At 36.9% G+C, this 17,438-nt stretch overlaps 1 protein-coding gene across 4 annotated transcripts in view; it reads left to right on the forward strand.

The window, feature by feature from the left end:
- The window catches only part of nos1apa (nitric oxide synthase 1 (neuronal) adaptor protein a), a 105,089-nt gene that overhangs the window by 19,394 nt on the left and 68,257 nt on the right, over positions 1–17,438 (forward strand). For all 4 annotated transcript variants that reach the window (XR_008906939.1, XR_008906938.1, XR_008906940.1 and 1 more), the window contains exons 3-4: positions 11,284–11,376; positions 12,497–12,555. Coding sequence is in view for 1 of the 4 variants with exons in the window: in XM_056749935.1 (XP_056605913.1) it covers positions 11,284–11,376; positions 12,497–12,555 (152 nt within the window). In the remaining 3 variants the exon portion in view is untranslated. The remainder of the gene's footprint in view (positions 1–11,283; positions 11,377–12,496; positions 12,556–17,438) is intronic.

The raw sequence follows: 17,438 nt of genomic DNA on the forward strand, positions 1-17,438 counted from the left end.
TTACAGTCAACCAGATACATTGTCATAGCACCCTGTAATGGAACCCTGGTTATAAGACTCTTATTCATACCAGTGTATGTGTACTTTCATTTAGAAGCAAAACCTCTCATTTCCCTCCTTGACAGCAGCCGTCTATGAACTGAAATATTTAACATGGCACTTTATCAGAATCACTCGCCGTCTATTCTAAATGTACCTTTTGATGTAAATTCAAAGAGCCAGGAGAGCGTTGTGCTATACTCTCATCATGAAAAAACCTCTCTTCATAAGAAAGTTGAATAACATTTGACCAAAAATGTAATAAGTTGGTGGTGTCAGGGGAGGAAAGTAATGCGATTTGACTTTTATTTTCTTTTTATTCCATTATTGATTTATAATGATATATTATGTGTTTTTAAGGGTAGCCTTTAATCTTCTATGCGGCACAGCTATGGGTTTTTCTTATTATTTTTACCTGTTCGATTTTTAATTGGATTTAAAGATAAATAAATAACCTTAACAACCCTCCATCATCAGATAAAAATCAATGTTGCCAGTGCACACACAATATAGAAAAGAGAGAGCAGTTGCTTGGCGCTTCGGTGCATGACACATAGTGGATAAGACCATCTTTCTCTGGTTTGCACACATATTTGAAATCCCAGAACATTCTGTGTGCATGCAGTAGTATTTATATTTATTACAGCTTTTTGCTTGTTTTGGATGTCTGTTTGACCCGGGCATTATTTAGATTTTGAACTGCAAATCCTTAAACAAAAAAGACAATTCAGCTGGTTTGGCTCCCTTTCATTCTGTTTTCTCTGAGGCACTTTCTCCATATCAATGACAGATAAGCTTGCTGGCGACTCCGTTCAACCTAAATAATAAAAACGGCAGTTCCTCAGATCCCGGAGAAACGGTCATCATTTCGGTTCCCACAGCAGTTCCCTGTGGTTTTTGTGGTCGAAGCGTTGGATTTCATTTCACAGCAGAAATGTGGAGCTTGCTTACTATATGGTTTGAAGTAAGCAGATTGCCAGTAGCCATCCAGACTCCAAAATAATAGTGGTTGCACATTGCATTTTTACATTTTCATTTATTTTTATAGCCCTTGTACCTTTGTTCATATAGTTGCTTTTTATCTTTCAGTGGTCATGTAGGCAGAGCAAAATGCTATGCAGATCTTATAGATTTGACTAAATTTTTGGATAAAAAGTAAACTAATCGGTACCCTTAACAAATTTGAATTTGTGATGGTAAGCTTATGATAATGATTTCCAGAGTGAGCTGCGGGGTACTATTTTGCCAAAAATGTGAGTTTGATGTCAACCCACATAAAGATGTAAACTAACCTGCAATTTTATGTTTCAAAGAGAGATGAAAATTAACATTAATGAGAAAATTTTTTTAACGCAGAACAATTTGTGGTTGCGTTTATCCTCGGAATCGTGTTTTAGTCGGCATCTATTTGCTTACGTTATTTACACCATGATTGAGCTTTGGAAACTTTTGTATTCAATCAATAAAAGATTATACATTTTGATCATGGACCACCATGAAAATAGAAAGAAAATAACCTTAAGCACAAAATGTATAAGAGATGATGGACGTCCATTTATGAAGCTAGATCTGGGGACCTTAATAGGCTGATGTTATCTTCCGCATTAAATATCAATACAGAGACCTTCTCTGTTTGGTCCCCCAAATAATTCTTTATTTGCTGTACAGAAGAAATGTAGGCCACTTTATATAGTGGCTCAAAATGAGAATTTGTATGAGAGGGCCATCGGTTGAATAGACATAGGAGCCAGGTCATAGGAAAATTGAAAGATTTCATTTGCTAAAAAGGGGAAAAGCATTCATATATATTAGGCTTAAAGCTGGTTTGTTCTTCCACAACTCCAGTAAAAATTTAGTTTGCGGTAAAACACCCACACAAGGGGAAATCCCTCTAGCTCACGAGCAGCTTTTAATTAGATATGCAGCAGAAGCCTGATATCCTGATCCAGGGCCTATATAAGCTTTATTGGATGGCCGTATTTAAAAGAGGGATATTATCCTGGATGGGTATTATGTGAAATGGAAAAATGATCAGTACTTTTATGCCGCTTCTGAATTTGTATGGAATTGCATTAAGCTCGCAATTAAACAGCCACCCACAAAACTATAAAGTAAAGGCGAGATGTGCACTATCGAGCAACACTGATTTAACAAAATAGCTAAGCATGCATCACTTTTGCTATATTTTGCACCTTTTAAAGCTCAGAAAAGGGGTGCTTTTCCATTTTTAAAGGATGTGAGGCTTTTGCCTGGCAGGCAATAGAATCTCATAAAATCACATTTAATGAGGGACCTAAGTCATAAATATGGTCCAAAACATCATAAAGACTTGGAGGTGGGCATTTTAAATGGGTTCAGTTAGCAACCATCCAGAATATGGTATTGTCAATACCATAACAACCACATAGAAATATGCATAGTACATTCTAAAAACCATATAAAAAGAATAATAACCGCCCATAAGGCTAGTTTGCCATCGAGTTTGCATATTCTAAGAATTTGAATTCGTATTGCTTTCTGAAGCCATGTCATATTGAACGCTTTCGTTTTGAACTAAAGGACTTAATAACCTCACTGTAAGTTATTCTGAGAACCTTGTGTCTTGTGTCTGATTTGTCATATTAGGAGGCTTGAATACATGGGGAATTCACTCACTAATACTTCTTTATACAGTTTATTTCAGTTTCCTGTTGGTTTGGAAGACTCATGTTGTTTTTCTCGCTGAATAAGTGATTCACAGCACTGCAGCTAAATATCATGCCTGCATAGCTGTCAGGGGCAGTCTTAACAAATTCCATTGAATTTCCTTAGAAAGGAAGACGTGCCAAGGCTGGAGTTTTTCCCAATTGATGTGCTTAGACTATGTACCATATTTTGGACGTGATGTTTATTTTCACAGGTGTACATTCACTTGCTTTATGTAAGCTTATTTAAACAACGATTTGAGATACTTTTTTTTAAAGTTTATTTGGATTACTGCATGTTATAACAGCAATCACCATTAGCATACTAAGAGGTCTCGCTGCGTACTTCAGTCAGCATGTGTAAACTATACTTTATCCCTAAAGAAAATCTCTTTACATAGTCTTAAATGCTTTTGGTTTGGAACAACATGAGGGTTTGTTGGCGAACCTTCTCCTTTTAGTTAATTTGCACATGCTTTTGGAAAATGTGAATTCGAGGCTCCTGTGCATTTACTGCTTGTTAAGGTTATTACAGAACCCTCACCTAGCCAAAATATTTGTTTGTGTGAAGCAGACTGATAGATACTGTTTGCTTTGCTTTTAAGTTAATTAAAAGACTTGTTTACTTTCAGTAATAACAGTCCCACCATGCAAACATGTGCACGCTGTTTGTTTTGTCTGTTTTTTCTGCTAATAAAGTTGATTCACAAATGCTCACAGATTAAAGAAACAGTGCACACAAAAATGAAAGTTGTTTTCTAACACTCAAGACATTCCAAACCTGTCTTTTCTGCAGAACTCAAAAGAAGATATTTTGAAGAACATTGCAAACCAAAGAGCATTGGCATTGAATGGACAGAAAATCACGGAGACATTTCTCAGAATATCTTTGTGTTCCAAAGAATCATCTACAGGTTTTGAACCACATTAATACATATTTTAAAGTGATAGTTCACCCAATAGTTTCGTTCTTGTGCAGAAACCGAAGAGCACTGGACCCCAAACAACATTTTTGTTGTTAACAACATTTTTCAAAGTATCTTAAAAAACATAGCCACAACAACACTTTATTTCTCAGTGTCATACATAGATTTTTGGTCAGTTTTATTTATTATTTTTTTTTCTTTTTTTGCATGTAATAAAGCAGCACAAAACACTAAACAACATTTATTTAGATGTTAACAGAGTTGGTTTGTATGCATATCATTGAAAACAATGTTAGCAACTGTAAGTTATTACAGTAGAGAAAACTAGTTAACTTTGAGCTTTTTTGTGCTATTTTTGCCTTCCGGGTTTAAAATCCTCATCTAGCCGACGTAAACGGATGTGACGTGGTTTTGTACGATTGTATGTTGATGTTGCGTCGGTGTCTCATAATTATTCTAGAGAGTGTTTTCTTTTCCAATGAGAAGACATTTCTCCTAATTATGACCGTGACCGTGACCGGTTTGTTTCTGTCTGACCCTTCAGAGAGAGGCGTTCATGGCACATGATAATAGGCTGATGGATAAATGAAGACACACTTACCAGGAGTTGTAAAAATACACATTCTAATAATTATATGTTGAAATTGTGGTGCACAGAAACCGGTTCTGATGGGCATTTGGAGTTCTCGGTGGGCCAGAGCTCATGTGGACCAGAGCTCATGTGGACCAGTACAGCTCAATGTGTCACGTTCGCAATTCAAACAGACTGAGGACTTTCGACACTGATGAAAGGTGGTTTCCCGACCAGCAGAATGCGATGGTAAACAAACGGTTGCGACACTGCAACAAATGCTAGTCACAACGTTAGAGCGCCCGTCTTCCATGCCTGACCGATCGCCGGTTTGAAGCCCGCTTGTCATGGATGTGAATAAGGCCCGAACAGTAGCAAACTGTTTTACTCCGGAAACCTTTAAGAAATGGAGATAAGTGGACTTTTGGACTCGCCCATGAAGGCAGTCTGTGTCAGGAATGCGGTACCGTAACCTGAGGACTTTTCCATCACATATTTTAAGAACGATTATGCTTGCATTTTGTTAAAAATAAATACTTGAATTACTTTTAGTTGCTTATTTAACACCACTGTGCCTTGAAAGTATGATTCGAGACTTCATAATACAGGTAATGATTAAAATATTTTAAGATAGGGAATCGGATCACTTCTTCAACTCTTCTTCTCACAGCGTTTACACCCATTTTAGTTACATTTTTCAAAACAACAGTAGGGTAGACTGTATGTGAAAAGGGGGGTTCGATGACCCTATTATGTCAAGGCAAATGATATTCTTTGTATCTAAATCCTGAAATTGTTCTGAATTAAGCTTCATTTTTAATAGCGTTAGGAAAACCATGATGTAGACAACAAAGAAGAAGAGAGTTAGGTATTATTATACTTTTAGATCAGCCTGGAGGTGTAATGAACAAGCTCTCACCTATAACTTACAACTACAGAGCTAGAACTCACCCCAAGGAACTGGTATATTTCCATCACACCGTCATCAACTTTTCTCACTCAGTTCTGGAAAGAGGGAGGAAAAGTGAAAAGCATGAATGAGGAGAAGCTGTGGTCCCCACTGTGCTTTTGTGCTTAGAGGCTCTTCACCATTCAACCAAATTATATTGTTCAGAGTCATTGTGCCTTTCCAGAGACTTTTATGCAGATACCGTATTTAACCATCTAAAGTTTTAACTGCTTTAAGAGGAAGATTGATCATTATTGCCTGGTTTATCATATGTAAGAAATCTAATAGTGAATCATATCCATAGGTTAAACTATAAATATTTATGATAAATCTTTTTTTGCATATTTTCTGTCAACTTTGTTTCTGCTTGTTTTCTTCATTTACTTATTCTTTTTATTATCGTTTTTTGAAACAACCGAGCAGTATTTTTTTTTATGTGTAATACATATTTTAGTTATTAAAATGACTGTTCGCGCCCTATAAAGTAACCCAAACATTATATAAATATACAATATTCTTGTATTCTTTACTTCACTGTTATTCTATTCTCAATGTTATGTATATGACTCTTCTTCCGTATTTTTTGTCAAAGCCATGAAACCGATTAAATAAACCCTGTTCCCATTCTGAACTGCTGGACAGAGGGTTGGTTACGCTGCAGTTACATTACTGCGTTATTTGCAGTCATTTCAGCTGCTGTATTGAACTCATCAACTTGTCAATTGTTTTTCCACAATTTGCCATCTTCCTGGACACCTTGAAGATATCTTTATTGGTTGTCATAGAAACGCTGTCCTTTAGGATATTCTGTATCCATGGACACTGCAGAAATCTAAGTGCCACGTCTGTTTTTGGGGTATTTTTGGAATTTTGAGAGCGCGAGAAAGAGGCTTGTTCCCAAAAAGTCAAGTTTTTATAAGCTCTGACAGTGAAAGGTAGACATCATATATCATGTGGATACTGATCAGATGTCTGTGTTCTGTTGTCTACATAAGCTTATAAGACAGATGTGACGTGCCGCAGTCAAATGTTCTGTCTGGTCAGAAACCTCCCTTTTCTTTTTGGGAGATGCAACTTTTTTGATAAGCAACAGTAGCTGTCACCAAGATCCAGCCTGCTTGATGATTAATCCTGACACATTGTCTGTCCCATTGTGCAGCTCCGGAGTTGTAGATATGGCCAGCCCTGTGACTCACACGCCGCCTTGACTGCAAAACTCTATCAAAAGAGATGTGCTAAAAGATTATGAGAACATTTTGACTTCTGGCACCCTGGAACATACAGAATGCTTTGATTTCTGTTCCTTGCTAACAAAAACTGTCAGAAAGGTCTTTCATTTGACGTCTAGCTCACAAAATAGACTTCAAATTTGAAAATCTTCTGTTCTGTGTTGTTCGATAGACATGTGCGATGTTTCCTGAATGATTCAGAATGCCATAAAGACAACACAGCACTGACTCAATAAGGCAAGTGACAGTTCAGTCAAGTGTCAACTAGCCCCAAAACACACTGCCGGTGGCCCCTGGCCCTCCTACGCTAAATGTCAAACATCTAAACAGAAAATATTGTCTTTGGCTTTCAATCTTACCCACACATGCTCAGACTGTCAAGTCTTCTGCGGAAGTTAAAAAATGCTGCCAATAATGGCGGATGTCTTTATGATGGATCACCTTGCGTTTTGGGCTGATTCAATAATACACCCTTTTCTTACATGTTAAGACTATGAAGTAGTGTTGTCACGATACAAATTTTTTGACTTCGATACAATACCTAAGATTAGTATTTCAATAAATCGTTACCATGCAAAAAGAACATACAGGAAGTAATTAAATAAAAAATGATGAAATTTTTTACTCTTACAATTTAAAGTGTACCTGCCTTGCTTTTTGAACATGTCTTTACTCTTATTTAAAAATGACAGAGACCTACATATGATTGTCATGTACCAATCTATGATATAATCGTAAACGTTTAAGTGTTTGTTGTGTGTTAAAGTGAAACGAGAAAATAAACTGTTTAAACTAAAATGAATCTACATAAATACTAGCTAAAACCTTAAAGCATTGTTAAATTCATTCACTTCAATACATTAAAATTCATTAAAAACATTACAATGCATTCTGACATTTTCTCTTTTTACAGGATCTATTATGTAACTTAATACAAATCTAGTTGTTTATTCATATTAGTTCATTGATAAATGTTAACAAATACAATTGTTAATATTTTAAATTGATTACTAATTATTGGTTCATGTTATCGAACAAATTTTTAGAAATGGAACCTAGTTATGAAGCGTTATCAATGCTGGTAATGTAGGCCTGTCACATAAGCTTCCTGTCACTTTTTAAGTTCTTTAAACGGGTCGGGATGTCTGTTGGTGAAATGCTTTGCCAAGCTGATCATTTTGGCACTTTTGGTCCGCAGATTTTGCACAGACAGACTTTGTCTACCCCTTTGCTCATCTGCTACACGGACTAGCCGTGAATACACTGAAAAGGCACTTATGTTTGCCGCCGTGACTTTCATTTCGTCGTCACCCTGAAATCAGCGCTGCAAATAGGAGGAAAGAAACTTGCCCGCATCCACTGACTGAAGAGTGTGCTGAGAGCACATGCACGAACACATACGGCTGCCGCAAATGGACGCATTTCAGGATGCGTTTCCTCTTAAAAGTACCGGTGCGTCATTAAAGTACCGGTACCAAAGAAATGAGAATTTGGTATCGTTTTAACAGAAGGGTATCGCGCTACTTTTCTTGTACTGGTGTATCGTACAACACTACTATCAAGTGTAGTTTAATAGAAGGGAGTCAATTCCCTTCACTTTGTTTGTGCATGTGAGGGACCCAGGATTTGATTTGTGGATCCCTGGCATAAATCAGTGTTCCAGACTGGAGCTCTTAAACCCTGGAGGGTTACTTTAATTCCTAATCTCAGCATGCGGATGTCACTCTGTTGAAAGATGCCATTTTTCAAAGGTGACCCATGTTGGATAATGTGACTGCTATTGTAATGAGCCAAATGAGCTTGACATTTTGAAGGTGTAGATAAAGCGAAAGGCTTCTGTGCTCTTTCTTGGGCATAACCACCACACGGTACAGAAATGGGATAATATCTGAAGATGAATTATTGTTTTCACAATTTTTAAGGGAGTGTATCGCCACTGGTTGTGAGTTAAATCATTACATTGTATTGTAAGGTTTATAATCGTATAAATAAGTAATCGTTTCTATAGCAGACTCAACATGACTTTTGGAATACAACATAAGATTCTGGAGGAGCTGCATTGGCTACTTCAGTTTTATAGGGAAATATTATGAGCAAATGATGGTGCTAAATTATTGTTTCCTACAGGAGCGGGAGCCATGTGTCAGAATACTGTGTGCGGGTCTGATTCAGATGGCAGATTCATGTTTTTGGCAGAGCCTGATTTGCAATTTCGTTTGATGTGTTTAATCACATCATTTACATTAATGCATTTGATATACACTGGAGTGTACATTTTCTAAGTACAGCCGTGGGAAAAAATTAGGAGACCATTCCAAATTTGATTTAATCAGCATTTCTAGATTAATGGTGGCCATTGCAGTCTGTCTATTGAATTTACACAAAATTTAACATCAAGAGTGACAAAGCGATCCAACAGTAATGTGAAAGACTGACAGCATGAAAAGACAAAAACGAAAACTGTGAACGATCGAGGTTATCACATAAAAAGTCATTTTTTTACTTTGCCTAAAAACAGGGACAAATATAACTGTTGTATTACTTAAAGTAAATATGAACTTGTTTTCTTTGCAGTATTTAAGGTCTGAAAAATGCAAGGCATCTTTCTGTTACTTTCTTATTTCTCAAAATAATCATTTTACATAAACCCATAATCTCTATAGTACTAAAATAAAGAAAATAATACTTGGTTTAGAGGTCTGAAATTAAGACTCGGCGGTCTGCCTTTTTTCAACACCGGAAAACACCGATTTTTATTAGTTGATGTCTGCAGTTTTTCACTTTGACATGTGTATCAAACTTTTATTTATAGCCTTTTCTCAAATAAAATAATCTCAAAATCTAAATTCTAATTCACTTATAATATCTGTTAAATCGCCTAGCTTGATTTTAAGGTGCCCAATTTTTCACTCATCAAATGTTAATATATATATTTATTTTAATCACCTGATTAGCTAATCGGGAAACATTTTTCATCAACTTAAATCTGGTATTGCTTCCATTTCCTGTATGCCATTTAAAACTCTATATATTTCAACTAGATTCATTCTAAAACCTTAGCTGCTTATAGTTTTCTGGTGGGTTTTGTTTTCGGAAACAGGAAGATGTGTGAACTCTGCTGTGACCTTGCGGGTTCAGCTCAGAAAGGAATTCGAGATAAGCTCAATGCTGCTCATTGTTTGACTGAGAGTGTGCAGGTCTCTACTCTGTTCATTTGTCAGCACTGATGTAAAGTTTGCTCGGGCCTCTAATTTATGAGTCACAAATGGAATCTTGAGCTCCGACCTGCCAAGCTGAAAACATATCCCATGATGCTCTCTGTCTGTGTGTATCTTTTAATTTCCATGTTGTGCATTTAAATCCATTTTTAAGCAAATGGGGTTTAAAATGTTTAAACAGATTTCTTATGTTGTATCAGTCTCTATAATTTTACTAAAACCAGCTGCACAAGAAAAACACGAGTTGTTTTCTTTCCAAGGAGCTTGAGAAGTGGTCCATATTTTGCTTTAATCCTTAATTCATATGTCTCTCACAAACAGCAGTGTCTGTATCTTCTATGACCCCTGTGAGTCAGTACCAGATGAAATTTCACTCATCACCTGCTGAGAGACAAGAAATTGTGTGCAGGTGGCTAAAAGAAACTCAATTAGAATGGAGAGAAACAGGAAGGCATCACTGGAGAGAGGGGGTGGACACTGAAAGAAGGGTAAACATGAGCCATCACCTGGTTAGTATTAGGTGCTCAAGTCTTGACTTTGCCTTGCAGGACGTAAGGCTATAATGAATATTGACTGGTCAAACATTGAATATTGAGGGTCTTAAATAGAAAAAGAAAGATCTAGAATAGACAATCTTTACTGCTCTGTGTCTGCTTGTTTAATGCTCATATTTTTTTTCAGTTGGTTTTGTTTCATGTCACCATGAACTATTTCATTTCTGTAATATCTGCATAAACAAATACATACATGTAGATGAATAGATATCTATGTGAATAGGTTTTATTTGGTGTTCACCAGCCATTTCTAAAATGTCAAACTGTATCAAAACTTGTCATGTATATGTGAATCCCCTAAATATATACAGTATGTACGTGTTATTGTGTTTATAAGTAAATACTGAATTAACACAGACATATGTTATGTAAATAAACATTTATTCTGGTTGCGATTAAACACAATTAATCGCTTGACAGCCATAGAACCTATATATTTCTTAAACAGTGTATATGGCTCAAAACTTGAGGTCATATAAAAAATCAATTTGGAAAACATGAAGCAATCTGATGTGGTCTCATGGACACCTCAGTCTACTAACATCGATCTATATGAACCTATAGGAATGAGAAATGAGGACACGCTGCTCCAGATGCTTTCCTTGAGGAGATGCTTGTTTACTATTGTTAGAATGTTTGCACGCAGACAGAGCCGCTTGTACCAACACCCCCATCCATACATCTCTGACCAGGCGATTGTCACTCTCATTGGTGGAAGAGTGCTATATGCTCTCATTATAAAGTGACCTTAGCCCTGAGGATCTCCGGTATAGATAAACCCTTTCCTGGAGATTCTACCCAGATGTACTTAAAAGGCTTAACTGTTCCCTTCCACTCTTTCTGCTCTGTTCAAGGTTGCAGTCCTGCATTTAAATTTTCTAAGTGTTAATTGCACATTTGAGCTTGTTCTCAAGGACGTATGGCAATAAAAATAAGGGTGAAGTCATTGATGATGCTGGAGGGCAAACAACTCTGTTTCTGTTATAATGGCTACTCAGATTGAATGTAATTAATAGAGGTATTCTAAGGTTGGCAGAATGGTGAATTGACTGCTGTGTATTGATGGATCACTGATTTAATTTTCCTTTTCATCCCTTCTCTGCTTTCTTACAGTATGAATTTAAGGTGAAGAATATCAAAAAGAAAAAAGTCAACATCTTCGTGTCTGTGGACGGAGTAAAAGTAGGACTTCGGAAAAAGAAAAAGGTGAGCTTATCTACACAGGGCTCGACATAAAGGACTGCGCGATGGCCCGGGGCCAGCATGGGAGATCCTCGAGCCAGTCGAGAGAACTGTTACTTGCCCGATCGGACTAGTTCTGTTTCTTTTAATGGGTCGCTTTCAATACTACACATAAGATTCAATTTTATCTAAATAATCATGGTCTTCCGTTTATTTTAATATACTGTATAAGCTTCATAAACAATAATTCACTCCCCATCACAGTAACAGAGAGTAGACATAATAAAATAATCATACATAATGCGGGGCAATGAACCAATGCACCTGTGAGTAAAACGTCTGTTATTGTGTATTTTACATTAATATATTTTGATAATGTCAGAAGCACTGCCATTTTCTGAAACCGAAAGTTGAAATCGAGTCTGACGGAAGGGATTGGGCGATGTCTTTCTATCACAACGCGCTGCCATTATTGTAACGTTTATTTTATGGATTCATGCAGAACTAAACCAGACATACATAAAGAATAAAATGAGACAGAGAACATCATCACTGGATTTATAATATGAAGGTTTGTAGTTAAAATCAGAAAGTACATGTCTCAGGTTGCTGTCCTGTAAACAGTACAAAAACATTAGAACTAGAGCCCCCTCTTAGCTGAAAGGTGTTTTTAAATTAAGATATTAACTTTAAACAGGTGGTAATAAGGTATTTAGATAGTTTACATTATTTATACAAAGACTTTTAATCTAGACACATATACTGCTGTAACCGGAATTTATTTTACCATGCATCAAATGATGCGGAAGTAAATAACGTGGAAGCGTGAAAAAGGCCTATTGGAGGGTTACATCGATCACCGTACTCTCCTACAGTGTTTAGCCTTTTGATGAAATGGCTTTAAAGTGCCTTAAAGTGCTTTTTGGGATAGTTTCAGAGCCAAGATGCGTCAAAGCAATTTCTGCATTATAGGTTGCCTTGTGATTATAATTTCAACATAAATTATTGATTTACACAGGTGTTTTATCTCTCGGCTTAACTTAGAGCGAGTACTAAAATTAGAACTAGCTCCTGCCTTGGTTATATTATCATACATTAAAAAAACGATGTGTGATATACTGACATAATTCCTTTCATTTTGCAGAAAAAAGAATGGACCTGGGATGAAAGCAAGATGATGGTGATGCAGGACCCAATTTACAGGTGCGGAGCTTCCTACAATCTCGTGTTCATTTTCGCTTCATCCTGCACTTGACTAATGCAGCTGTCATTCCAAAAGTGAGGAAAATTATGACAGGAGAGAGGAATAAAACCATCAGGGCATCAGCCCCAGAAATGTGCATTTAAATGTTTCAGTTTCTGAATCACAATGGCTATGTTTGCGATTGGCAGCTTTTTTGCTAACAAGTGGGATTCAGATTGTCACGTTCATGCAGCAGACTGAATCAAGAAATGTCTGTAGGATCAGGGGGCTTTAATTTAAGTCTGTAACCATAGAAACAAACATAGTAAATATCTCAATTTTGCCAGCACTTTATATTAAAGGAATAGTTCACCCCAAAAAATGCTGTTCTGTTATCATTAGATTCAGGATCTAATATGTTGACATTGTTGGTTAATTAATCTCTTCTCAAGCGAAACAATAGATTTGTGTGGTGCGAAACAAGCATATCTGAGCACAAAATGTTCATATGGTGATGCACCGATAACTGCAAATCTCATTGACTACGTTAACATACACCTTCATATAATACACCTTCATTATAATGAGATTTTGTCAATATTGTGACTAAACAGCATGTGTTTGTGTCACATACCCTGGGAAGCAAATTCATAGTAAACGTGACATTCTGACATTTTAATGTTAACACAACTTGCTGCAAACCGTCTCCGCTATTTACCTTCATCTAGAGGAGCTTGAACGTAAACAACCGGCATTTTTATCATGTTTATTTATGTTGGCACTGAATAAGTATGGATAACTATTGTTTCTTTTGTGTGTTTTTGACTATTTTCGCATGAGACGACGTGCGAGATCCAGAGAACAAGAGTTCGACAACTTATCAGCCTGTCACCATATTTAAATTGAGCACTAGGATAAGCTTGTATTGGCACTTTTTGCGTTAAGTGAACAAACGATGTCATAAACATGATAAAATCACATGAGGACGAGTACATTTTGTTATATTTTTCGGTAACACTTTAGTATAGGGAATGAATCTCACTATTAACTAGTTTTTTATTGGAATGCCTTTCATTAGCATATTGGCTGTTCATTACTACTATATAGCACATATTCAATATTTTTGACCATATTCTACATCCCTGATCTTACCCAATACCTAAACCTAAAAACCAACTTAATAATCAATCAATCAATCAAAAACTTTATTAAGGACACTCACGGTCCAGAGATGCACACAAACATACGTTCATATTATCACGTATTTACATATAAGCTAAGAAAACCTTAACCTAGAACCTAGAAAAGAATCTGACTGAACAAAGTGCTGGGTTCATCAGCACTGCACAATTCACAGAGCCTGAGAGTCTACACATACATCTAAACATAAGATTACGCAACACAGCAGTGCAGGTTAGCACATCAACACTGACAAACATATGGCTTGCACTGCTCCATCGTGGCACTCTGAGCAGCAGCCTCATACCATCATTAAATGCCACATTAGGTTTTCGGATTCTGCTCTTTCTATATGGCCGCCACAAATGGGGCGTGTACATAGGGGTACAATATGGCTTAAATAATGTAGTCTTCACAGAACCTGAACACATTCAATTTGTGAATCAACATATTTGCTTGCGCATAAATCATACAACACTGTCTATAAATATCCCTATCATCAGACAGGTCCAGTTATATAATGCCCTAAGAATTTAAAGCGCGCATAACAAACAGGGTTTCTGCTAATATCATATTAATCTTGAGTGCCTATAGAGTAGTATTGCATACTACGTATCTTCGAGGAATGTTTAGTGTGATCACATTTATAAAAGATAGATACAGCTTTACGATTGTTTCCGAAAACATACGGCGCGTGTGGGGGGAGGGGTAGGCTAAACTAAAGCACATTGTCAACAAAACACAGACATCAGTTTCAATGATGCACATGCGGGGGGGAGGGGAAGGCTGAACCAAAGCACGTGCGCCCCATTGTCAACAAAACACAGACATCAGTTTTACTCATCGCACTCGGTTCATGTCCGGCCTCTTCTAGCGCCGGGACTACCGGCTCCATACATCAGTTTCCATCGATCACCAAATCCAGCGTTATATCCACAGTTTATATAACATTCATCACCCAAATGCAGTAAACAAACACCTGAACTTTGCTCTCTCTCTCTCTCTCTCTCTCTCTCTCTCACACTCTCACACTCTCACACTCTCACTCTCACTCTCTCACTCTCACTCTCACTCTCACACTCTCTCTCTCACTCTCACACTCTCTCTCACTCTCACTCTCTCTCTCTCTCTTTCTCTCTCTCTCTCCGTATTGGGGTGAACTATCCTTTTAAGTACATGTAGTTACCTGTATTTGGTTTATGTAGTAAGTACACTGTAAGTGCTTATACTGTAAACAAAATGCAACCAAAATTTGTACATGCAGCACAGAGCCTTCTTGGAATTGATGGTAGTCCCTTTTGTCATTTTTCACCGCTGTCGCACTCTTTCTAAGCTGTGTGGACAGAAACTATTTAGCACTCCAAACAAGACTGACAACTGTATTGTGTGTTGCTCAACAGCTCGCTTTGCTGGGATCTCTATTTTTTCATTTAACTCTTTACCACAAGTTGGATCGCAGCAGCTTATGGCACATTACAAACCCTACATGCGATCAGGACATACTCATCCTCAGGTTTCCATGGATATAGCGCCACGTAATGCAACGTTCTTTGACTGGTGGTCGGTATTCACCTGTGCTTAACCTCACTTAATGTTCTTTGTTTTATATGATTAAAGAAGACAGACTGAATTAAAACCACATACAGCATTCATAGAGTCGTGACAATACTTTTTTCAGTTACTAACCAGAACAATTAAAAAATGACATTGAGATTTAATTAGGCTTTGTTTTTATTAAGCAGTGGGAGGCACAATTTATGCTGCCATTAGTTCTCTTTTGATTATACAAATGATTCAATCTGTTCTGCAGATTGGAAAGATCAATGCGGACATCGATAAACACGTATATCTACTCATTGTATTGCAATGCAGCCTCAAAATGATGCTCTGAGTGTCTCAAGGAGAATGATTCAGCATTTACCATCTGCCCACAATGTACTTTAACCATAATAACAGGTTGTGGTTGTAGTTCAAATGGATTTAGTCAGAAGAAAGTAGCAGGGTTTGGTGGTTACAGACATCAATGTCAAGTTCCTAAAACTGCAGGAAGGTAATTGTCGCCTCATTTTCCCCTGCCCTCAACCTAGCATTTACACAAAGGTATACGCGCGCACCCAGCGTTCGTCCTCTGTGCTTTGTGGAGGGTGATGCGGCACCCAATCTACCGGTCGCTGACAGATTTAATAAAAAATGAGATGACTAGCGGATGACAAGTCATCAGTATTGCTTTCTGCTTGCGCTGAAGACCTGATGACTGCCAGGTGATCCGGAACTGGCAAGCAACAACTGTGTTGTCTAAATCTCCTTCAAGTGTTATCGCAAGACTGCACAAAGTTGAAATAGGCATCAAACCAGATTTGTTAGAACCTGTAAAAAGACTGAGATAAAGTCTTTTGTTTGTATCCACAATAAAACTGCTCACCTACAGTAAGACCTCAAGGGCATTCGGAGATCTCAAGTCTGCCTGCAGAGGGACACATAAAAAGTAATACGATTTTCTCCTTGTTCATGTTATTTTGGTATAAGAGTACAAATTGTTAAAAGAAATTAAATAAAAAATCATAAAAATTACAGATTCCAATTCCAAATGTAACATAGGACTACATTTGAAATAGTAATATTGTGGTCAAAGTATCACATTATACTTACTTTGTCTGGAAGTTATTTTAAAGCATTTTCCGGTGTATATGTAATATACAGTAGTTTTGTGATCAAATCAGATCAAAAGTTAAGAAATAGACATGCTCAATATGGGAATAAAGCTATATGTGGTGTGGGAATGCTAAAAGTAACATAAAAACAAGTGAATAAAATTATAAGTTATAACAAGGAATAAAAAGGTTATAAAATCAATTTCAATTATATAAAATATGTTTTAAAACGTTTTTGTTAACCAACACACATTTTACATCTTTCTGTAAAACATGGCATCACTACAACTTTTGGAGGTGAACAGACATGTTCACTGTTGCAGTACATAAAAATATAATTTTAACAATGTAAAAAAACATCTAAACATTAATGTCAAAAACTTTAAATATACATAATAACTTTTTTCAATATTAAAATTATTCATATTTTGCAAACCACTATAATATGCTTGATGCAATAAGCACATTTGCGATATTTTTATATACCTTGCAGTGCTGCTAAATATATATCCAAAATTTCTCCTAATTAAAAAGCATCCGATTTTGTTTATCAACACTTCATATTTCCAGGATCACAGTGTTGGAACTGATCCAGCGCATTATCCAACATCCACATCATCTCTGCAACAAAAGAACGCATCTCCCAGGCAACATGTGAGCCCAGCATCCCCATTACAATATGAAAAGCTCGTCCTTGCTCAAGGATGTGTGCATATGCTTACGTGTGCACGTATTTGCGTTGGTTTGCGTGCGGAGGACTCGCAGAACTTAAGTGGTGTTTTATGAATACAGTTCCATTACAGCAAGAGTACCTACCATACAGCCATTAATACATCACTTGTGATTAAGATAGCTTGCTCGCGATCATGTACCCATATCTTGGGAAGTTAACCAGATTTGTATGATAGTGTATTGATTGTTATGCTAGCTCTCATTGCCTCTCACTAGTTATGTTAATAAAAATAGAAATAACACCAAATCATCAATACCACAATGCCGAATGCATTACAGTACACTACGAACAAAACCACAGTGCGGAATCTCAAGATAATAAATAATGACCGCATGTTTTT

The sequence above is a fragment of the Triplophysa dalaica genome, chromosome 6 (assembly GCF_015846415.1).
Source record: "Triplophysa dalaica isolate WHDGS20190420 chromosome 6, ASM1584641v1, whole genome shotgun sequence".
NCBI classification, from domain to species: domain Eukaryota; kingdom Metazoa; phylum Chordata; class Actinopteri; order Cypriniformes; family Nemacheilidae; genus Triplophysa; species Triplophysa dalaica.